A 23,880-nucleotide genomic window follows, 5' to 3' on the forward strand; every position below is an offset into this window, starting at 1 on the left:
GTGAGGAGGCAGGACAAGTGATAACATGTAACCAAAAATTGAGCAAAGCCTTTTGAATTCGTCTGTAACTCCATGATCTTAATGATGAGTTTCCACTTACAAATGCCCCAAGAGGTTCCTTCAGACACATCTAGTTATCGCTCTCCTTTGTCTGCAGTCATTTTCTGCTGCCTCTTGAGGAAGCACTGGCCAGAATACTTTGCCCTGAGTGTTGTCATGTGTTACTGTTTCTTCTATTATTTCTTTTCAAGGAGATCTCTTTGCTGCCACTTTCCTCATTAAGAATGGGGCCTTGGTCAATGCTTCTACACTGGGTGCCCAGGAGACACCATTGCACCTTGTGGCCTTGTACAGTTCAAAGAAACACTCAGCAGATGTGATGTCTGAGATGGCGCAGATTGCAGAGGCCCTTCTGCAGGCTGGCGCCAACCCCAACATGCAGGACAGCAAGGGGAGGTAAGCTGGGGAGCAGACACTGTGCCCTTAGCACTGTTCTCAGACGATTATCTTACAGTAGCATGTAATTGGCATGTGGGGTGTTCATGTTCTTTAGTTTGGCATTATTCAGTCTTATTTTTATTAAAGTCACAGACATTGATGTGTAGTAGTAGTGTCACTACTAAATCCAGAGGCATTTGGGGAAAACATTTCTATCCTGGGTAACTGAAGTCTTCGAGGTTTTTTTGTGTGTGTTGTTTGTTTTTAATTGTGTCAGCATCTCACCCTGTCGCCCAGGCTGGAGCGCAGTGGTGTGATCTTGGCTCACTGCAGCCTCTATCTCCTGGGCACAGGTGATCCTCTCACCTCAGCCTCCTGAGTAGGTGAGACTACAGGCACACGCCACCCCCCCCACCTGGCTGATTTTTGTATTTTGGTGGAGACAGGGTTTTGCCATGTTGTCCAGGCTGGCCTTGAACTTCTGAGCTCAAGCAATCTGCCCACCTCGGTCTCCCAAAGTGTTGGGATTACGGGCGTGAGCCAGTCTTTGAGCTTTTTTTTTTGAGATGGAGTCTTGCTCTGTCACCCAGGCCGGACTGCAGTGGCGCTATCTTGGCTCACTGCAAGCTCCGCCTCCCGGGTTCACGCCATTCTCCTGCCTCAGCCTCCCGAGTAGCTGGGACTACAGGCACCTGCTACCGCGCCTGGCTAATTTTTTTTTTTTTTTTGTATTTTTAGTAGAGACGGGGTTTCACCGTGTTAGCCAGGATGGTCTCAATCTCCTGACCTCGTGATCCGCCCGCCTCGGCCTCCCAAAGTGCTGGGATTACAGGCGTGAGCCACTGCGCCTGGCCCAGTCTTCGAGCTTTTAAGCAATTTGTATCTTCATGTTTAAAGGAACCAGAATGGTCATCTACTCCAGTGCCTCCAAGGAAACCTTGTAGCATTTCTTAGAGTTGCTTGGATAGTTTGAAGAATATTGAGGTCTAATTGTTAGAAAATTCTAATTGTTAGAAAATTCTCTATATTAAACCCAATTTTACCTTCTCATAAACACTCCCACTTTATCTGCACAGCTTGCTACCTTTGTCCATAGCACAGCCCTTTGCATCTTTAACAATATTTACTGTGTTCATTTTGCCCCTTTCCAGAAATACTTAGTTGAGGATTCCTTGTGGTAGGATCTGAGAAAAGGCTACTTGTCTTGGGACAGTGGTGTGAGGGGCTGTGAAGGACAGTTAAGTCACCTGAATCACTGACCACAGTTGGGACCCGATTGTCATTAGAACATTCTCAGTATTTTATACCTTTGAAAAACCTCTCAAAAAAAAGATTTTTTGTAAAGTTTGGTTGTCAGATAGGAGAATGTATTTATGTGATAGATAAGTACGTAAATAAGATGTAGCTTCATGAAATCTCAATATCATGTGATAATTACCTTATTTCCTAAAATAATTGCATTCATTTCCCTGCTGTTGATTCCTTTATTTTTTTCCTCCAACGGCAATAGACTCGCTGTGTGTGTGTGTGTGTGTGTGTGTGTGTGTGTGTGTGTGTGTTAGATGCAGCCTTGGGCCCTGACTCGCAGTGTGTGTGTGTGTGTGTGTGTGTGTGTGTTTGTGTGTGTGTGTGTGTGTGTGGTAGGTGCAGCCTTGGCCTGACTCGCTGTGTGGTGAGTGGTGTGTGGGTGTAGGTGCAGCCTTGGGCCCTGATTCCCTGTGTGTGTGTATGGTAGGTGTGTGTGTGTGGGGGGGTAGGTGCAGCCTTGGGCCCTGCCTCGCAGTGTGTGTGTGTGTGTGTGTGTGTGTGTGTGTGTGTGGTAGATGCAGCCTTGGGCCCTGATTCCCAGTGTATGTGTGTGTTTGTGTTTGTGTGTGTGTGTGGTAGATGCAGCCTTGGGCCCTGACTCAAAGTGTGTGTTTTTGGGACGGGGGTGGGGGGGCGTGTGTGGTAGGTGCAGCCTTGGGCCCTGACTCGCTGTGTGGGTGAGTGGGTGTGTGGGTGTAGGTGCAGCCTTGGGCCCTGATCCCTGTGTGTGTGTGTGTTTGTGTGTGTGTGTGTGGTGCAGCCTTGGGCCCTGACTCGCTGTGTGGGTGAGTGGGTGTGTGGGTGTAGCTGCAGCCTTGGGCCCTGATCCCTGTGTGTGTGTGTGTTTGTGTGTGTGTGTGTGTGTGTGGTGCAGCCTTGGGCCCTGACTCTCAGTGTGTGTGTGTGTGTGTGTGTGTGTGTGTGGGGTAGGTGTGTGTGTGGGGGGGGTGGGTAGGTGCAGCCTTGGGCCCTGCCTCGCAGTGTGTGTGTGTGTGTGTGTGTGGTAGATGCAGCCTTGGGCCCTGACTCAAAGTGTGTGTTTTTGGGGCGGGGCGGGGGGCGCGTGGGTGTAGCTGCAGCCTTGGGCCCTGACTCGCTGTGTGTGTTTGCGGGGGGTGGGGGTAGATGATGCAGACTTGGACCTTGACTCACAGTGTGTGTGTGTAGGTGCGGCCTTGGGCCCTGACTCGCAGTGCGTGTGTGTGTGTGTGTGTGTGTGGGTGTGTGTGTGGGTGTGTGTGGTAGCTCTGCAGTGCCAGTCTCTCCTGCAGGGCCCCCGAGTGCTAAATGAAAGCAGTGAAAGGGGTTAAATGCAGCTTTCATCAGTTCTTTCCTGTTGCTGCTCTGAGTGTGTTTGAGAAGAACAGAAAATTGTGGGGGAGAGTTTCTTTTCAGAACTGATGGAGAAGAGATGAGGGAAAATCTGCACACCTGTGGCAGAAACTGCTGTTCTCAAGAAAACCCTTCTATGCCTTCAGGAAGGGGTCGGGATTGAGTTGGGGAGTATTTGAGATCGCTTCCTTGAGCTGATTCTTGTCCATTTTGGCCACTGAATAATGGTCACATATAAGCAGATCTGTTTTCAGGTTTTGATACTGGGTCATGGTTTTAGAAGCCTTGTAGAAATGTGGGATTTCTTGTGGGTGGTGATTCTGCCTGGGATTCTGGTTGCCTCTTGCCGTGAGTCGTCCTGAACAGGCCTGTCCTGAACTGACCCCAGTTCTTTTTGATCCTGCAGGACTCCTTTACACGTGTCCATCATGGCCAGGAATGAATATGTGTTCAGTCAGCTGCTGCAGTGTAAACAGTACGTAGGGAGACATGCACAAGTGAGAAGGCGGTTGTGAGGGGGGGATTGTGAGTGAAAAATCATTCTTTTTAAACATCTTTAGTGTTGCATATATTAAGAAATTAAAGTGAGCTAAAAATGTGTCATTGAAAAAGGATAAAGAGAAAGAACAAGGTTGTTGTCAGTATAGAGTGTCTCAAAAAGATTGTATGTGCTGTTGACATTGCTTCTGCTTTTCAGACTAGATTTAGAACTCAAAGACCACGAGGGCAGCACTGCTCTGTGGCTGGCAGTGCAGCATATCACAGTGTCTTCTAACCAGTCTGTGAACCCCTTCGAAGATGTCCCTGTGGTAAATGGGACTTCATTTGATGAGAACAGCTTTGCAGCCAGACTTATCCAGCGTGGCAGCCACACAGACGCACCTGACACGGCGACAGGTAAAGCACATGCCTCCCTAAGGGGCGACGCTGGGGTCTGCAGGCGCCAGGAAATGGCGTGTAAATGCTTTCACCCCAAATTTAGAAACTGAACGGCATACTATGAGGATAATTATTTTGTACTTAATTTTAAATGCAGTAAAAGCCTGGGTTGTCATTTTTAAAAATCCTGTGCTTCAAACAGTTGAGCAGCATCAAGTTCCTGAAACTAAAACTTCCATTCATTTAATGCGGTGACTCCCAGACTCTTTGGACTCAAGAATTTTTTTGACCGTCTTAAAAGTTGTACCCCAGAGAGCTTTTATTTAGGTGGGTTATAACTTCAGTATTTACCATATTAGACTACACTTTAGAACACTGTTTTAATGTATTTCCTTGATCTGACTAAATAAAATAACAGGGATATTTTAAGGAGAGAGATTTGGTGTAATTCAGTATTGAGTACTAGCAATGCATAAAACATGGGTAGGTGTCACTCACACAGGAAGAATTGACCAAAAAAAAAAAAAAAAGGATATTAAAACAGCCCTTTCCCTAAAGAAGTTAATAAATAAAAGTTGGCTGGGCGTGGTGGCTCACGCCTGTAATCCCAGCACTTTGGGAGGCCCAGGTGGGTGGATCACCTGAGGTCAGGAGTTTGAGACCAGGGTGGCCCCTTTAGAGACTGAAACCTGTCTCTACTAAAAAAACAAGTATCAGCTGGGCATGGCAGTGGGCTCCTGTAATCCCAGCTACTCAGGAGAGGCCGGAGAATCGCTTGAAACTGGGAGGCAGAGGTTGCAGTGAGCCGAGATCATGCCATTGCACTCCAGCCTGGGTGAGGAGACCGAAACTCCGTCTCAAAAAAAAAAAAAAAAAAGATAAGGCCGGGCGTGGTAGCTCATGCCTGTAATCCCAAAGCATGGTAGTTCACACCTGTAATCCTAGCACTTTGGGAGGCTGAGGCCGGTGGATCACCTGAGGTCAGGAGTTCCAGATCAGCCAGGCCAACGTGGTAAAAGCCTGTCTCTACTAAAAATGCAAAAATAGCTGGGCGTGGTGGCACGCACTGTAATCCCAGCACTTTGGGAGGCTGAGGCAGGCAGATCACCTGAGGTCAGGAGTTCGAGACCATCCTGGCCAACATGGTGAAACCCCGTCTCTACTAAAATACAAAAATTAGCTGGGCATGATGGCAATGCCTGTAATCCCAGCTACTGGGGAGGCTGAGGCAGGAGAATCGCTTGAATCCGGGAAGCGGAGGTTGCAGTGAGCCACGATAGTGGATTGCACTCTAGCCTGGGCGACAAGAGCAAAACTCCATCTCAAAAAAAAAAAAAGAGTCGCGTGGTGGCTCATGCCTGTACTCTGAGCTACTCAGGAGGCTGATGTGGGAGGATTGCTTGAGGCCAGGAGTTGGAGGCTGCAGTGAGCTATGATCACTCCACTGTACTTCAGCCCGGGTGACAGAGCAAGATCCTCTCTCTTAAACAACAAACAAAAGGCTTGAATGTTAGGCTCTTACGGAACTAGTTTTTATAAAAGTCTGACATGTGCTTGAAAAGAATATGCATTCTTTAATTGTAAGATGCAGCATCTCTATGTGCATTAAATCAAGCTTGTTCATTATGCTCTTCAGATCTTACATATTCTTATTAACTTTTGGACTGCTCAATCTGTCAGTTTCTGAGAGGTATATTAAAGTGTTTCATTGGTGATGATTTTGTCCATTTTTCTTGCCGGTTCTGTCAGTTGTACATGATAGAGTTTGAACTGTTGAGTCTAGACTCAGGATCGTTTTCCTATTGATAGGGTTCATTTTTTATTTTACGTGTCATCTTAGTCCACTAGTTTTTTTAATTTTTTAATTTTAAGGCTAGTCAGGTGAAGCAGTGGGAGTGAAGAAGGAACAAAGAAATCTGTAACTGGTTTTGATGAGTTGTAAACACCACTGCACCCGGACCAGCCAGTTCGTCCACTCGCTTTTAACGGTTTAGTGATGTTCTGGCAGTCACGGGTTATCTTTGTTCTATTGGGAAGTATAGAATTTAAGTCTTGTGTACAGTGGAATGACTGCAGGCATGAACATGGAATTCGGAGTCTCCAGATTAACCATCAACTAGGAGTCTCCAGATTAGAGCAACCATCAACTAGGAGTCTCCAGATTAACCATCAACTAGGAGTCTCCAGATTAGATTAACCATCAACTAGGAGTTTCCAGATTAGAGCAACCATCAACTAGGAGTCTCCAGATTAACCATCAACTAAGAGTCTCCAGATTAGAGCAACCATCAACTAGGAGTCTCCAGATTAACCATCAACTAGGAGTCTCCAGATTAGATTAACCATCAACTAGGAGTTTCCAGATTAGAGCAACCATCAACTAGGAGGCTCCAGATTAACCATCAACTAAGAGTCTCCAGATTAGAGCAACCATCAACTAGGAGTTCCAGATTAACCATCAACTAGGAGTTTCCAGATTAACCATCAACTAGGAGTTTCCAGAGATTAGAGCAACCATCAACTAGGAGTTCCAGATTAGAGCAACATCAACTAGGAGTTTCCAGATTAGAGCAACCATCAACTAGGAGTTTCCAGATTAGAGCAACCATCAACTAGGAGTTTCCAATAGAGTCTCCAGATTAACCATCAACTAAGAGTCTCCAGATTAGAGCAACCATCAACTAGGAGTCTCCAGATTAACCATCAACTAGGAGTTTCCAGATTAGAGCAACCATCAACTAGGAGTCTCCAGATTAACCATCAACTAGGAGTCTCCAGATTAACCATCAACTAGGAGTCTCCAGATTAGATAACCATCAACTAGGAGTTTCCAGATTAGAGCAACCATCAACTAGGAGTCTCCTCTCCAGATTAACCATCAACTAAGAGTCTCCAGATTAGAGCAACCATCAACTAGGAGTTCCAGATTAGAGAACAAACAGATCCAATAGAGAACCATCAACTAGGAGTCTCCAGATTAACCATCAACTAGGAGTTTCCAGATTAGAGCAACCATCAACTAGGAGTCTCCAGATTAACCATCAACTAGGAGTTTCCAGATTAGAGCACCATCAACTAGGAGTCTCCAGATTAACCATCAACTAGGAGTTTCCAGATTAGAGCAACCATCAACTAGGAGTCTCCAGATTAACCATCAACTAGGAGTTTCCAGATTAGAGCAACCATCAACTAGGAGTTCCAGATTAGAGTAACCATCAACTAGGAGTCTCCAGATTAGAGCAACCATCAACTAGGAGTCTCCAGATTAACCATCCCAGATTAGAGCAACCATCAACTAGGAGTCTCCAGATTAACCATCAACTAGGAGTCTCCAGATTAGAGCAGCCATCAACTAGGAGTCTCCAGATTAGAGCAGCCATCAACTAGGAGTTGGATTCCTGTCTCTGAGGGATAGGGAAAAACATGGTATGAAAGCAAAGTAGTACTTTGTCCCATTTCTTTTTGTTTGTTCGTTTCAAGACAGTCTTGCTCTGTTGCCTAGGCTGGAGTGCGGTGGGACTATCTCAGCTCACTGCAACCTCTGCCTCCCAGGTTCAAGTGATTCTCCTGCCTCAGCCTCCTGAGTAGCTGAGACTACAGGCATGTGCCACCAGGCCTGGCTAATTTTTATATTTTTAGTAGAGACAGGGTTTCACCATGTTGGTCAGGCTTGTCTCGAACTCCTGACCTCAAATTATCCACCCACCTCAGCCTCCCAAAGTGCTGGGATTACAGGCATCAAGCCACCGTGCCCAGCTGTCACAGTTCTTTATCTTGTTTTCCGTCCTGGTGTTTATTTAGAATTTCAAATAGTATAGCTGTTGACATGAGAGAGTTTGTTCATTTTTGGAAATGGATTTTAAAAGGCTGAGAAACACTGTTTTAGGGCTAAAACCATTTAGAGAGAAAAAAAAACTCATTTTTTTTCTTTCTAAGGTTTTTATTTAGAAAAGAGTGACAGTGCTAAGGAAAATATTTCTGAGCCAAGAACAAACATATTTAAAGCATTAGGAATAAAACTGAAGTATTTAAGGGGCATTTTCTAATAGGACTTAAAATGTTTTCAAAATGGTCATCCAGCCAAGTGGTTTTCAGCCAGGCACAATCCTGCCTTTACTGCCTGAGAACATTTGTCAACAATTGACAATTTCTTTTTTTTTTTCTTTGAGACAGAGTCTTGTTCTGTTGCCCAGGCTGGAGTGCAGTGGCACGATCTTGGCTCACTGCAACCTCTGCCTTCTGGGTTCAAGCAATTCCTGTGTCTCAGCCTCCCAAGTAGCTGGGATTACAGGCGTGCACCACCACGCCTGGCTAATTTTTGTATTTTTAGTAGAGACAGGTTTTCACCATGTTGGCCGGGCTGATCTCAAACTACTGGCATCAAGTGATCCGCCTGCCTCGGCCTCCGAAAGTGCTGGGATGACAGTTGTGAGCCACCGCACCTGGCCAACATCTATAGACATTTCTAATTGTCTTCAGTTCAGAGGATGCTGCCCAACATTGTGCAGTGTGCAGAACAGACCCCACAACAAAGAATTTATCCTGTCCAAAATGTCAGCAGCACCACTGTTGAGAAACCTTGCTCTAACCCACCCTCAGCAAGGAGACAGAACTTCCTTCCGGTCCTGGGCAGTGGCTAGTGGGAATCCCAGGGAGGAAGTGGATGTTCCAGCCCGGGCGTTTCCTAGCCTCTGTGTCCACATACAGAGAGTACCTGTGTGGACTTAAATGATACCTACTGTCTGGCGTGGGCCTACTGTCTGGCGTGGGCCTACTGTCTGGTGTGGGCCTACTGTCTGGCGTGGGCCTACTCTCTGGCGTGGGCCTACTGTCTGGCGTGGGCTTGCCAGTCATAGGGTGGCAGGGAAGAGCAAGGTGTTGTGCAGCGTGCAGCGTGACCGCATTTTGATGCAAACAGAAGAATCAGCATGCCCATTTTCTTCTAGGAAACTGTTTACTACAGCGGGCAGCTGGAGCAGGAAACGAGGCAGCAGCTCTTTTCCTGGCAACCAACGGTGCCCATGTCAACCACAGAAACAAGTGGGTAAGTGTGACGGGGCAGCCGGAGAAAACGGTGTTGATCTATGGAAGAAATGGCAGTGGTGGATATGTAGGAAAAGGGGGAATAGGTGTTTTTTTTCAGTTTTTATCAGAATAATACATGCATATCGTTAAAAAGCCAGAGTGAAACAGATTATTTTGTGTTTCTTCAAATATTGGTTGATTGATTCATTCAGCAGCCATTTCCTAAGTATTTGTTTAGGAAACAGTGCTTGTTCAGGTTATCAGGCCCTGAACTAGATGCTATGGACTTTAATAGAGGTTAGCAAACGCGTGCACAAACCTACGGCGATAGCATTTGATTCTTGATAACACTTCACATTTGCTTGGGTTTTCCTCTGTGGATTGTCATGTATGAGTCTATATCACACGCTAACAAGGTGGAATGTACGGTGTTATGAATAAAAGTGTTACCTTTGCGGTTGGACGTTACTGAGTTTACCAGCTTTCCCATTTCCTCCCTATGCAGTCTTCTTTTTTTTTTTTTTTCTTGAGACAGAGTTTTGCTCTTGTTGCCCAGGGCAGAGTGCAGTGGGGCAATCTCGGCTCACCACAACCTCTGCCTCCCAGATTCAAGCAATTCTCCTGCCTCAGCCTCTAGAATAGCTGGGATTACAGGGATGCACCACCACGCCCGGCTAATGTTGTGTTTTTTTTTTTTTTTTTCGTCAGAGATGTGGTTTCTCCACGTTGGTCAGGCTGGTCTCGAGCTCTCGACCTCAGGTGATTTGCCCACCGCGGCCTCCCAAAGTGCTGGGATTACAGGCACGAGCCACCATGCCTGGCCTATGTGGTCTTAATTTTAGTTTCCTCATCTATAAAATGGGGTTAATACTGATTTCATAGGGTGTGGTTAAGATGAAAGTAAATGATATAATTAAGTGCTTATTAGCATAATATCCGAGATATTAGGTACTATTTGATAGTTATTTTTACTTTATTATTTTCAGACCAGGAGGATGTGCTTGTCTTCAAGATCACATGTATTTTACAGTCACTTTCTGCTAGCAGCTTTAAGGCTATTATCTCTTTTAATTTTCACAGTGGACCTGGAAGCAGCATGTATCGTTAGGATTGCAGAAGCCTTTCCCACATCAATCAATTCTCTGTTTTGGAGTCAAGGACCTCGAGGTTCTGAGAGGTTAAGTGGCTTATAAATAATGAGGTGTTCACATTAAGACTCCGGCACAAGGCTATCTAGTTGCATACTCTCTCGACAGCACTGGGCAAGGCAGTAAACAGTGAGCTTGGTATCTGAGCCAGATGAGTGTCTCTTGGTACAGGACAGAGGGCAGTGCCATCCTTTCCACTGCTGACTCCACCGTGTGTCTGCACACAGCCAGCTCTCCAGCCAGGGTGACGGCATGGCCCTGTGCGCACCGGCCACAGTGACGGCATGGCCTCGTGCCGACCAGAGGCTGCTGCTTGTTTTGGGCTCAGCATCTCGTGCCCTCTCACCTTCTCCACGCCTCTGCTCTCGCCATCGTGTGTCTCTCTTTCTTTTCCTCCTGCATCATTAGCTTTGCCCACTATTCATTTCTAATAGCATAGAGACATGCTCTACTATCTCCTAACTTAAAATCCTCTGCTGGGTATGGTGGCTCACACCCGTAATCCCAAAACTTTGGGAGGCCGAGGTGGGCGGATCACCTGAGGTCAGGAGTTGGAGACCAGCCTGGCCAACATGGTGAAACCCTGTCCGTACTAAAAATACAAAAATTAGCTGGGCGAGGTGGCGGGGGCCTGTAATCCCAGCTACTCGGGAGGCTGAGGCAGGAGAATCGCTTGAACCCAGGAGGCGGAGGTTGCGGTGAGTGGAGATCACGCTGCTGCACTCCAGCCTGGGGGACACAGTGAGATTTTGTCTCAGAAAACAAAAAACAAAAACCTCCCTTGGGCCCACATTGTCTACCCGCTGTTGTTCCTTCTCTGAATACCCTTCATAGCAAAACTAGGTCAAACCCAAGCTGTAGAGACACGGGAGGACTCACTTGAAAGCACTGGAGAGCAGCACTGCAGAAGGGCCTGGAACACTGGCTTCCGCTGTGTGGGCTTTATCCTGTGGGGACAGAAGAGCCATTGGAGGGTTTTGGGCAGAGAAGTAGTGTGATTCTTCTGGAGCTGAGAAAACTGCCTGGGATGGCTGGCATGGTGGGCGTGCCGTGGAGTCCAGGCTGCAGCCAAGTGGGAATCATCTTGACAAGCAATGACCTGTCCTGTCCTCTCACACTGCATTTGGATCCAAAGGAACAGGTTTCACAGGAATTGCAGAATCAGTCTGTGACATGCATGCTTGAGGCTCCCAGAAGCGAGGGCAAGAGAGCTGTTAAAACTGCCGTGGTGCAAAAATGACATAATGGAATTTGGGAACTCGGAGGGGAAGCTTGGGAGGGCGGTGGGGGATAAAAGGGTGATACTGGGTACAGTGTAAACTGCTCAGGTGACAGGTGCACTGACATTAAGAAATCACCACCAAAGAACTTACCCGTGGAACCAGAAACCACCTGTACCCCAAAGACACTGAAAGACTAATTTTAAAAAAACAATTGTGGTGAACCGATGGAAAAAAACAGAGGAAACTGGCCAGAAGGAGGAACCTGTGTGGAGGGAATAAATTCCATTGTGATTTTTGAATTTCTACACATTTAGGTAGGGATGTCTAACAGGCAGTAGGAAAATTAGATGCAAAAATGGGGCTGGGGACCTGGGTTTGAGAGTCTCTTCCTTGTAGATAATGGCAGAAGCCATGGAGTAGATCAGCACACCCAATGAGAATGCATAGGAAGAAGGTCTGGAACAGAAGACAGCCCCGAGGAGGAGGGGGAGAAGGGGGAAGGGGGAAGGGGAAGGGGGAAGGGTAGAGGAGGGGGAGGAGCGGGGAGGAGGAGGAAGAGGAAATACTTGGGAGGGCTCACACTACAATTACATTTCCCCTGTGTGGGGAGGATTTGGGATGGGAAGCGCGCACTGTGGGTCAAGGCGTAAAAGCACTCAATCCTTATCTGCCACAGTGGAAAGTCCCACAGATAATGTTCAAAGCTGGAAAATCAAGAGGCAGCAATAAAAACATGTTAGTTAGAAATATGGAGAGTTACAAAACCCAGCTGGAAGAGTTAAAAGTGATTCCTGCTGGGAAAGGATAATTTTTTTTTTTAGGCTAGTCAAGTGAAGCAGTGGGAGTGAAGGAACAAATGAATCTGTAACTGGTTGTGATCAGTTAGTTGTAAACATCACTGCCAGGGATCTTGCTGATTTTTACAGTAAGCCTTGGAGAGTTCTTGCCTCTCTAAGTAATGATGATGTATAACTCTGATGAGGGCAGGCACCTTATGCAAGCGCCATACTGCAAGCAGAGTGGTACGTTCCGTTCATTTCCACTTGTTGGGGTGAAAACACTCCAGTGTGTGTTTTTACATACGGACATACACATAGACACGCCCAAATGCATGTGTGTGTGCATACATGTATTTTCCTGGGAGGATTCTGTCAATGGAGAGAAACATGAAATTGGTAATAATGATTCCAAATGTGAGGGGAAACTTCTTTTTAAATGCTGCATCAGGTACAGGTAATACCAATTAAAAATATTTTTAACTTTTAAAAGTAGGGGAAGGAGGTCTTGATCAGAGTTCAAGATGAGATTGATACGAGCAGGCCACAGAGACGGAGTGCAAGTGGGGCGCTAAAGAAGAAGCGACGGCCACAGCGTTAAGGCTGCTCATTGCTGGGGCTTAGCTCCGGGCGGTGGCTGCACGGCTCTCCCATTTGTTGTACTGTTTATTTTGGTGACACTTGTAGCTTGTTACTGTTCTGTTGTAATAAGCATATATTATTTTTATAATTATAAAAAAAGAATTATAAAACAAAGCGAAGGGTGGTTAAGGAGGACCTAGGAGGTGAAGTCAAGAAGCCAGTGCTTTCGGAAGATGCTTGGGGAAGACACTGAAGAAACTAAGGGTGGAACCAGGCGCAGTGCCTCTCGCCTGTAACCCCAGCTATTTGGGAAGCTGAGGCAAGAGGACTGCTTGAGGCTAGAAGTTTGAGTCCGGCCTGGGCAACACAGCGAGACTCCACCTCAAAAAAAAAATGGGCTGGGCACAGTGGCTCACGCCTGTAATCCCAGCACTTTGGGAGGCCGAGGCGGGCAGATCACAAGGTCAGGAGTTCGAGACCAGCCTGGCCAACATGGTGAAACCTGTCTGTACTAAAAATACAAAAATTAGCTGGGTGTGGTGGCATGTGCCTGTAATCCCAGCTACTCAGGAGGCTGAGGGAGGAGAATCGCTTGAACCCGGGAGGCGGAGGTTGCAGTGAGCCGAGATCTTGACGCTGCACTCCAGCCTGGGCGACAGAGTGAGACTCTGTCTCAAAACAAAAAAATAAAAATAAAAAAAAAGAAAAAGAAGATACTGAGAGTGATGGCTCAGGAGAAGGAGAACAGAAGTCAGGAGGGGCAGCTGGCGGCAGGATGAGCCAAGGACCCGAGGTTTTGCACTTAGGCTGCCACGCTCTTTGTGAAGGGAATTCCTGTGAGTGCTCAGGTTTTGGCCGTTTCCATTCAGGGAGAAACCCCGTTGCACACAGCGTGTCGGCATGGCCTGCCCAACCTCACGGCAGAGCTCCTGCAGCAAGGCGCCAACCCAAACCTGCAGACGGAGGAAGCTCTGCCTCTGCCAAAGGAGGCCGCATCCCTGACCAGCTTGGCGGACAGTGTCCATCTGCAGACACCGCTGCACATGGCGATCGCCTATAACCATCCGGACGTGGTGTCTGTCATCCTGGAGCAGAAGGGTAAGTACGTGGGAATACTGTCCATCCTTTTGACTTGGGGACAGCGGTTTAGGATCGTTAGTTACAGAGCTGATGTTTCTTTTGTTGGTGAGTTTTGTGTAGTTAGTTTCTTACCCCCCAAAAATCCTTTCAGGTCAAACTAGAGAAGCATGTAGTCTGGCTCTTGACTACTGCTTCCATGTGTGTGTTTTCAGGATGGGGCCTGCCCATTTCACTTGTTAGGTTAAGCTGGTAGTAATGTCTGTCCTATTTGAGTATTTCTCCAGGCCGTTTAGTGTAGGTCAAGCAAAGCTGTGCCTCGGTGTGAGCACTGTCTTTGAGAACCCTGCCGTGGCAGGCACCCCATGAGAGAGGGGCCAGAAAGAGGGGCCAAGGGCAGCCCCTGCGGGACAGAGGGCTGTTTCCCTCAGAAAGTCTCCCTCACGCCTTCTCTTGCCTGTCGTCAGGTTTATTTTGCTCTTGCCTCAATCCTTGTTAAGGACAGTGTTTTTTAGCATTGTCCTTCTGGAGGGAGGTTGGGTTTTAGGTACTGTGTGCCTGTTTTTTGGTCCTCACAGAAGTTTTAAGACTGTAGGAGGGAAAGTTTTAAGATTGTGTATTAGGAAACATCGTCAGGGTGTTGTTTTAGTCTTTTTAGTAATCAAGCGTGTTTCCGTAATGGAGTCCGTTTTCCTTATGTGAAGAGTCAGTGTTTTAAGCTTTAAAAAGATTCATTTTCCCCGTAAGTTTTGCTCCAAAATATCAGATTTCTGGGCTTCGAGTCCTGACAAGATTTATCTACTCTCTTTTTGTAGCATTGATCATATTATACCCAACAGGCAGTTTGAAACTGAGTTCTTACTCTACTGAATGCTTTAAATGTGATCCACAGATGGTGAAATCAAGTGTTCTTTTACTTTTTAAAACATTTAGCCAATGCTCTTCATGCCACCAACAACTTGCAGATCATTCCAGACTTCAGCCTCAAAGATTCCCGAGACCAGACTGTGCTGGGCCTGGCATTGTGGACTGGTAAGGCTGTGCCGGGGCCGCTGACGTCTGCAGACAGACAGCTGTCCAAAGTGGGGCCGGGTGGGAGAGAGGGAGCGAGAAAGAAAGAGGAGAGTGGGCTAATCATTTGGTTGTAAAATAACCTTTCTGTTTGAGTTAAGCCTGTTAGATCCAGTGGAAAACTGCTGGCTTTGAGAAGTTGGGAGGGTCTGGCTGTTGTAGTAAGATGTTGAGGAAGCGGGAAAAGCTGAACCTGGATTAGATCGGGGCTTGTTTGTTTCCCAGGCATGCACACGATCGCAGCCCAGCTGCTGGGCTCTGGAGCCTCCATCAATGACACCATGTCGGATGGGCAGACACTACTGCACATGGCCATACAGCGGCAGGACAGCAAGAGCGCACTCTTCCTCCTGGAGCACCAGGCAGATATAAATGTCAGGTAGGACGAAGCCGCGCTCTCCACCTAACACCAGGTAACAATTAATTGAGATGTCAAAAGCACAGCCTCGCTTGTAGAAAACTGTTTTTGTTTCATATTAGATAGAGGAAAGGAAACAGTAGCTCTAAAAACACACAAATGCGGTGTCGTCACTGCATATCATCAAAAGACTTGATTGTAATGGAGAAAAGGAACTGTCTTTTGCTCTTGTTTGAACCTTTCAGGACCAGTGCATAGTATTGCACAAGTCTCATTGTAAAAAACAATCTAAAATCAGAGTTTTTTTCCTTTGAGGCAGGATCTCACTCTTTTGCCCAGGCTGGAGTGCAGTGGCGCAATCTCGGCTCACTGCGGCCTCCGCCTACTGGGTCCAAGTGTTTCTTGTGCCTCAGCCTCCCAAGTAGCTGGGATTACAGGTGCCCACCACCACGCCCGGCTCATTTTTGTACTTTTAGTAGAGACGAGGTTTCACCATGTTGGCCAGGCTGGTCTCGAACTCCTGACCTCAAGTGATCTGCCTGCCTCGGCCTCCCAAAGTGCTGGGATTACAGTCATGAGCCACTGCGGCCACTCTAAAATCAGTTTTTAACAAGGAATTTCAGTTACAATGAAGAATGTTCCAACAAATGAGCCACCAACAAGGCTTGAGGGGGAAAAAGACATGGAGTCAAATTTTTATTGTGGTTGTATTTTCAAAAGAACTTACCTTTATCTCCAAATGACTGAATGACTGAGTGGGGGAAGGAAGGGTTTTTTCCTTTATCTCCAAGTGACTGAATGACTGAGTGGGGGAAGGAAGGTTTGTCAGGAGGGTTCTTGGAGTGGCATTTTATTAAGATGCTACAAAAAGTAATTATAAGATTTCAACACGCTGGGATGTTATCTTTGAGGGCAATAAGGTGACATGGTTATGTGTTCTAAAAAGGCAGAATGGACAGACACTATTTTCACATTTAATTTCCCTGAGAAAATATTTAATGAATGTGAGTGAATATGATTAGGGGTACAGAAGATTCTGGGCTCTGGAATGCCCAGAAGGGCACCTTCTGTGCTTTGAGTTCAACCACAAACGTTGGTTTGGGTGTGCATGTCCTAGCAGGACTCAGGACGGGGAGACAGCCCTCCAGCTGGCCATCAGAAACCAGCTTCCACTCGTAGTTGATGCCATATGCACCCGAGGAGCTGACATGTCTGTGCCAGATGAGAAGGGGAACCCCCCGCTGTGGCTTGCATTGGCAAACAGTCTGGAGGACATCGCATCCACTCTGGTGAGACGAGCACAGCATTAGCCTCTGTTTACAGATGGGGATATACTGTGTCAGAGATGGATCTGGTGCCTGCGTAGCTGTCACAGGAGCAAGAATCTGTCAAGTAACATAGTGGGACAAGGACAAGCAGGTGAAAGCACGTTAAAGAAACTTGCAGTTCAACATGGTCTTGGCCGACCTTTTGTTTTTAGGTCGTCTTTACCAAGAAAACTACCAAGAAGCAAGGGAATGCTGGCATTTCCTCAGGAGCCTTCTCCTGGGGTTGGTTGATTTGCTATGGGGTGTCCTCATTATCACCATAGTGATAATTTCCTCAATCTTAGGTTTATCTCCCTTGTTTGCAAGACAGGCAGGCCCCAAAAGTGAAGGCAAACCTGCACGTTCTCATTCAGCTCTCTGAAGGGCCTGCAGTGTGATATGAAGGCATTGTGCACCTGGAGGTTTCACCTAGTTGTTGAGATTACCTGTTAATTACAGGTGTGTGTTACTGAGGACCCGTTGGTGCATGTGTACACAGACACTTTGTGTTTTCTGCCCCTTCTAGAACTCAGCTCTAAAGGACACAAATTAAACATAACTTGTTTATACTTCCCAAGTCTGTCCCACAGGACCTAGTGCAAGAACTTGCACACAGCAAATTTTAATTAGTGTTTGTAAAATAATGAGTGATACAGACTAAAGTAATTATCATTTAATTATCAACCATAACTTATCTGAAAATGGATTTAATGCTATACATAGAGCTCAGACTTGGTAATAAAACTGTTTGCCTTTGTTCAGCAGTGTTTGTGAATAATCTATGTTTTTCTGCAGGTCAGACATGGCTGTGATGCCACATGCTGGGGTCCAGGACCTGGTGGGTGCCTTCAGACGCTCCTTCACAGAGCCATTGATGAAAACAACGAGCCCACCGCCTGCTTTCTTATTCGCAGGTCTGAGAGTCCCCAGTATCTCTCCACAGCTTTTTAGTGAGCTTGTTGCAAACTGGCTCTTTCCTTTTAAATCCGTATACAGTCTTGGCATGACAGTAGCCAGCTTGACTTTCACAGTTAAGGTTATCAGAGAGTGATATCAACAGTGGTTCTGTCATATCAAGTCAGCCAGGAGCCAGGCTCACTTGTGACAGGAGGAGCTCACAGGCCTGGATCAAAGAATCTGAAAGCTTGAGTCAGCGTCCTGCTTTGGGAGCTGCCTGAGCTCCTGTAGTCACGGCAGACCAGTTCAGACTGTGAAGCAGGAGGCTGTGGCTGGGGAGACCAGATGGTCTCTGCAGGACCCCACCGCGATGTGTGAGTCGTAACAGGCTCTATGGCCCCCTTGGAGTGTGGGATGTGTGGGAGCCAGGGTTATTCAGGAAGCCTTTACAGCAGTGGTTCTCAAACTTTATGGTTTTTTTTTTGTTTTGTTTTGTTTTTTTTTTTTTTTGAGACAGAGTCTTGCTCTCTCACCCAGGCTAGAGTGCAGTGGTGCCATCTCAGCTCACTGCAAGCTCTGCCTCCTGGGTTCATGCCATTCTCCTGCCTCAGCCCTGGGACTACAGGCGCCTGCCTCCACGCCCGGCTAATTTTTTTTGTATTTTTAGTAGAGACGGGGTTTCACCGTGTTAGCCAGGATGGTCTCGATCTCCTGACCTTGTGATCCACCCGCCTCGGCCTCCCAAAGTGTTGGGATTACAGGCGTGAGCCACCGTGCCTGGCTCAGACTTTATGGTTTTCAAACTTTCTTTTTGTATTTTCTAGTTTTATTTTTGAGATGGAGTCCCACTCTGTTACACAGGCTGGAGTACAATGGCACCATCTCAGCTCACTGCCACCACTGCCTCCTGGGTTCAAGTAATTCTCCTGCCTCAGCTTCCTGAGTAGCTGGGATGACAGGCGCGCACCACCACACCTGGTTAATTTTTGTGTTTTTAGCAGAGAGGGGGTTTCGTCATGTTGGCCAAGCTGGTCGTGGACTCCTGACCTGAGGTGATCCACCCGCCTTGGCCTCCCAAAGTGCTGGGATTAGAGGCATGAGCCACCGCATCCGGCTGGTTCTCAGACTTTAAATATACGCATATCCCCTGGGGAGTTTCTAACAATTCTGATGCCCGGGTTGCCCACCCCCAAGACCAGTCACAGAAGAATCTATGGGAGTGGAACCCCGACTCTGGTATTTGAGACCAGGGACCAATGACAGCAGACCCGGCCACAGCAGACGCTGTTGGATTGGATGAGGCTCCTGCTTTACATGTGTAATCAGCATGCCTATAGGCCACGTCCAAGCGTGGCGTTTTTTAAAATGTCCCCATTCCTTTCAGTGGCTGTGATGTGAACAGTCCCAGACAACCAGGCACCAATGGAGAAGGAGAGGAAGAGGCTAGAGATGGGCAGACCCCTTTGCATTTGGCAGCTTCTTGGGGGCTGGAAGAGACAGTACAGTGTCTTCTGGAGTTTGGTGCCAACGTGAATGCACAGGTGTGTCGTTTCTCTTTTCCAGGGAGACAGATGTAGCCCCAGCATGAGGGAAACCTCCTTCTGTGGCAAAGGACCTTGCACAGTCCCCAGTTCCAGGCGCTGCTGCTTCATGAACACACGGCCTCCCTAGCAACATTCATGATTTCAGGCTGACTGTGCTTCTCTGTACCTTTGTCCTTACTACAACAGGAGGAAGATTTGTTTCAGCCCTTTCTCTTTGCCTCCTAGTTCCCCTTAGTTACAGATTTCCTCTGAGAGTTCAGTCCCAAATTGCATACTGTATTTAGGAAAACATCCCAGTAGCTCACTTGAGCACCCGTTAGTTACGCCCTTTGATGCCTTTCAACATTCGAGCCTGTGCAGATCTCTATATAAGGCCCTGTGGCCAGATAAGGAGTGGTGGCTTAGAGCGGAGACTCACTGCAGATGTGTGAAACACGTGTTTGTGCCAGGCCCACGGCCACCACTGGGTCACTGGAACGTGGTGTAACAGGAAGTGACTTCCAGTCGTTTCTCTTTGGCCTCTTCAAAAGCTGAGTCACACACAGGGTGGTAGTATTGATCGATTCTCATAACTGAAATTTGATTTACAAGTTCTCCCCTTTCATATTTTTCCTGAGTTGTATCTTGCAATTGAACATTAAATTCTGTGCCTTGTTCCATAGGATGCAGAAGGAAGAACCCCCATCCACGTGGCCATCAGCAGCCAACACGGCGTCATCATTCAGCTGTTGGTTTCTCACCCCGATATCCATTTGAATGTACGAGACAGACAAGGGCTGACCCCGTTTGCCTGTGCCATGACTTTCAAGAACAACAAGTCAGCCGAGGCCATTCTCAAACGAGAGTCCGGGGCTGCTGAGCAGGTGAGTGAATAACACCTGACATTCTCCACATTGTCCTGGGCATCGCGGAACCTGGAGACTAGACAGATGTCACGACTAAACAGGTCTCCTCATGGAAAGAGCTTTGTTTTAAAATTGTACTCCTGTCCTAAAATGTGGCTGTTGAGATGTCCCATCAGTGCAGGATGAGATTTGGCTCCTCTGCCTGTATGTCAGTGCCTGACAATGCCAGCCTTAGATGGAAGCAGAGGCAGTGGGCTCCATCGCAGGAATTCTGTGGCATGTACAGTTGAGCTCATTCTTTGCTTTTGCTAGGCTGGTTAACTGTCCTAGTAAGGAATGTCTTTTAAAGAGCTTGTGTTGTGATGTTGGACTTGCTGAGTGTTTCCGAGGAGTTCAGTTACTCAGCAGGCTCGGCTGTCCTTGTTCTTTGTGGTTCTTTACCAGCTGATTTTAAATCTGGATGGTGAACTGTTGATCTGCAACAACCAGTTGGGTGGGAAATGACAATAACAACTGATCTGAGTGGGAGGGGGTGGGTTTATCACGTCAGTCCCACAGGAACTTGGCTCTCCAGCCAGCACCTAGAGTACTGGCGCGTTTATCAGTGGCATTCATGAAGGTGAGATGGAACTTGGGACTCGCATGAAGTGAGATCCTCATGTGGGTGGAGATGATTGCTTGGTGTCTTAGGCTTCTGTAACCACCATCTTCAGCATTTTCCCAAGTGTGACTGGATTGCATAGTTGGTGACCTCATGTTTGCTCAGGTGGTGTGAAATGGCCTCTCCCATTTCTTCTCTCCAGTGTGAAACTGAACTGCTGATGAAAGCGCTTTGTAGATCCACTGCTTATGAGACTGGCACGTGCCGTGGATGTGTGGGCCTGTGAGGCGGTGTGCCGCGTGTAGCATTGGGGTCTCCCTCACTGCCGCCTCCACACTCATGCTAAGACGGCTCTGGGAACTACAGTAGACAGTGTGGTTTGATTTCATTGAGCTCTGTTGGCTTTCCATCAGTGGAGCAAAGCCCAGGCCCTGCTGTTGGCTCCCTCCAGCGTTGTGTATCCCTCCCGCATTGTGTATCCCTCCCGCATTGTGTATCCCTCCCGCGTTGTGTATCCCTCCCGCGTTGTGTATCCCTCCAGCGTTGTGTATCCTCCCGCATTGTGTATCCCTCCCGCATTGTGTATCCCTCCCGCGTTGTGTATCCCTCCCGCGTTGTGTATCCCTCCCGCATTGTGTATCCCTCCCACGTTGTGTACCCCTCCCGCGTTGTGTACCCCTCTCGCATTGTGTATCCCTCCCGCGTTGTGTATCCCTCCCGCATTGTGTATAGAGCGTAGCTCAGTAAGAGGAAACTTGCTCCATGTTTCTGAACCCTTTGTTTGACTGCTCGGGTCAGGCCAGCAGTGCAGCTGGGGCATCAGGATGCTGGGTGCTTGTTTTAGCCAAAGCAAAGAGACTCCCAAGGCTTGTCTCCATTTTCCCTCTCCATGAGTTTCCTGATATCTTGGTGCTTTTGTTTCCCTATCCTTCAGATTGTCTTTTTCTTGGTTTTCCACATCCCGTTCCTACTGCAGGAGGCTGCCAGGGCAGTGTGGGTTACTGCAGCGGCTCCCTTCTCCTGACCACGTCGGTGTGGCCACGCACACCTGGTTCTGTGCACAGATGTGTAGAGCGGGTCTGTGGGTGGGTTGGGGGATGGCGTTTCGTGTTCATTCTTGGAAGAGGGTTTCCTAAGACTGAGGGAAGGTCTCCATCATGACCTCTCCAGTGGTCAGTTCAGCTTGAGATGAAGCTCAGGAGGTACTCTGAAAAGGGAACTAATATTTTGCTTTGCACTTGTTGCTGTAGGTGGATAACAAGGGCCGGAATTTCCTTCATGTGGCAGTTCAGAACTCTGATATTGAAAGTGTGCTGTTCCTGATCAGTGTCCACGCTAATGTGAATTCAAGAGTCCAGGATGCCTCCAAGTTGACCCCCTTGCACCTCGCTGTTCAAGCAGGCTCAGAAATTATTGTCCGCAATTTGGTAAGTGACACAGAAATACTGCGTGTAATAATATGTTGTCAAAGCATATTGTAGAGCTTGTGCAGAATCTCATCACAGGTGCTTTGCCCGGTGTTGTGAAAGCACCTGGGGAATCTGGGGAGCGAGGCTGGTGTACTCAGGAAAATGGTGTCAAGGGCTGCATGTCCTGAGTGCCCCATTGGGCTGCATGGGCTGCCAGATGCTATATGGGGCCCTGCCAGAAAGCAGGATTTCAATGGCAGAGGCAGGGCGGGAGCACAGAGGAAGTGGAGATCCACTTCTGTTCTCTGTCAGGCATTCAACTGGGACTTTGAAGTGAGCTGTCTCTCTTAATTTTCAAACCCACAGAGGGGTATGAGAAATGGTTTACATTTTACAAAGGAGAAAATGTAGGCCAAGAAAGAATTTTACCCCCCAAGGCCATCTAAGCTAGTAGTGCTGGATTTTAGCCTTTTCCATTGGATTCCAAAGGCTGCTTTTTCCACCTAGGCCGGGGAGGGTCTCAGCAAAGATGTGGAGATTGGGAAGTGCATGTGGTGTGTTTATGTAGGAAAGTTTCGTTGAAGTTTTAGTAGAGTTGAAAGAGCTGTGGTTAGAGGGGCAGGCAGAAAGCAGATCGTGGGGTGTCACATTTCAAACTGAGAACTGTGGGCAGCCAGTATCTTTTAGGCAGCGGAGAAACCATTGTAAATGTTTGAGCTGAGAGAACAAGGCCCAGAGCTGAGACAGGGCCTCATCATCTGGTCTGCTCCTCAGAACCAGCTGTCGCTGGTCCCTCCCGTCAGCCCCAGACACATGCTGCAGAACTGGCCGCCAGGGCACCTGAACAGCCTTTGGCGCCTTGGTGTAACTGTTTCTGAAAAGTACTTTTTAGAGAAGCCTTGTGACTTGATTGTGTTTGAGCTGAGGCAGCATTTGAAGAAGGCGCCTTGGGAGTGAGGCACACAGGTGTGGGGCGGGCTCACCAGTGACGAGACCGAGGGGAGGCCGTGGCAGTGAGTGTGAACTGAGGAATGAGGAGAGGTGGGTCTGATGGTGCCAGGAACAGACTGGATGTGGGGGAAACAGCCAAGGAGGCAGAGCTGAGTCCCAAAGTCGTAGGGAATTGGCCTCGTGTTCATCAGTCTTTATGCCTCTGTAGGGCTGGAGAAGGTTACGGTCCCTGACTAAGGTCCCCGCATTCCTGGGGCCCGGCATGACAGATGATAGGATTGCCCAGAAACCTAGAAACAGCAGGTCTTCCAGTGTCTGTTTGCTCTTTTCTCTTTGAATTGATGCTGCATCATGTTTGAACCTGTTCATACTGAAACCCCTTCCCCACCTCTCTCCTCCCAGTTAACCAGCTGTGGGGCCAGTTATGATCCCTAACATAGCACCAGGGACCATGAATATACATCTGTGAGACGTCCTGTATGGAGATTCCCATATCCACGCATATGTCTTATCGATCAGTGATTAGACTGGGCGCCCAGAGTTCTGGGGAGGCTGAGACTTAGAAGTCAGGGTCCTAACCAGAGCAGCTAAGCAGCGCCTAGATTTTCCCAGAGGCAGTGCCTGTACACACAGAGGAACCAGGGGTGGCCGTACACCTCAGCAGCGGCAAATTGGGTTCTGACTACAGACTACAGGTATTTTCTGTTTACAGCGATTGTTTTTTAAACTTTGTCAGAGGATGATGAATTTCAAATACTAAATGAATAGGTATTTTGTAAAGGTCCCTCCTGCTGTGTTGATTCTGTAATTCTTTGTGTCCCTTTTTTTCTTTTTCCTTTTTTTTTTTTGAGACGGAGTCTCGCTCTGTCACCCAGGCTGGAGTGCAGTGGCACGATCTCGGCTCACTGCAAGCTCCGCCTCCCAGGTTCACACCATTCTCCTGCCTCAGCCTCCTGAGTAGCTGGGACTACAGGCGCCTGCCACCACGCCCGGCTAATTTTTTGTATTTTTAGTAGAGACGGGGTTTCACCGTGGTCTCGATCTCCTGACCTCGTGATCCGCCTGCCTCGGCCTCCCAAAGTGCTGGGATTACAAGCATGAGCCACCGC

General features: G+C 47.8%; 2 protein-coding genes across 6 annotated transcripts in view; one reads left to right on the top strand and one right to left on the bottom strand.

The window, feature by feature from the left end:
• ANKFY1 (ankyrin repeat and FYVE domain containing 1) overlaps window positions 1-23,880 on the top strand; it is a 104,304-nt gene that overhangs the window by 68,990 nt on the left and 11,434 nt on the right. For 3 of the 5 annotated variants that reach the window (XM_004091554.3, XM_030800358.1, XM_003277849.3), the window contains 12 exons: window positions 252-456; window positions 3,485-3,553; window positions 3,776-3,975; window positions 8,904-9,001; window positions 13,581-13,809; window positions 14,722-14,820; window positions 15,085-15,238; window positions 16,335-16,506; window positions 17,320-17,438; window positions 18,806-18,962; window positions 19,628-19,828; window positions 21,662-21,838. In XM_004091554.3, the coding sequence (XP_004091602.1) occupies window positions 252-456; window positions 3,485-3,553; window positions 3,776-3,975; window positions 8,904-9,001; window positions 13,581-13,809; window positions 14,722-14,820; window positions 15,085-15,238; window positions 16,335-16,506; window positions 17,320-17,438; window positions 18,806-18,962; window positions 19,628-19,828; window positions 21,662-21,838 (1,880 nt within the window). The remainder of the gene's footprint in view (window positions 1-251; window positions 457-3,484; window positions 3,554-3,775; window positions 3,976-8,903; window positions 9,002-13,580; window positions 13,810-14,721; window positions 14,821-15,084; window positions 15,239-16,334; window positions 16,507-17,319; window positions 17,439-18,805; window positions 18,963-19,627; window positions 19,829-21,661; window positions 21,839-23,880) is intronic. The other 2 variants (XM_030800359.1, XM_030800361.1) reach the window with 1 other exon arrangement.
• The window catches only part of LOC100596045 (neuferricin), a 46,102-nt gene continuing 33,079 nt past the window's right edge, over window positions 10,858-23,880 (bottom strand). The window contains exon 4 of the mRNA XM_030800362.1: window positions 10,858-11,077. Coding sequence (XP_030656222.1) covers window positions 10,975-11,077 — 103 coding nt within the window. The 3' untranslated portion in view covers window positions 10,858-10,974. The remainder of the gene's footprint in view (window positions 11,078-23,880) is intronic.

Source organism: Nomascus leucogenys, chromosome 19 (genome assembly GCF_006542625.1).
Source record: "Nomascus leucogenys isolate Asia chromosome 19, Asia_NLE_v1, whole genome shotgun sequence".
NCBI classification, from domain to species: domain Eukaryota; kingdom Metazoa; phylum Chordata; class Mammalia; order Primates; family Hylobatidae; genus Nomascus; species Nomascus leucogenys.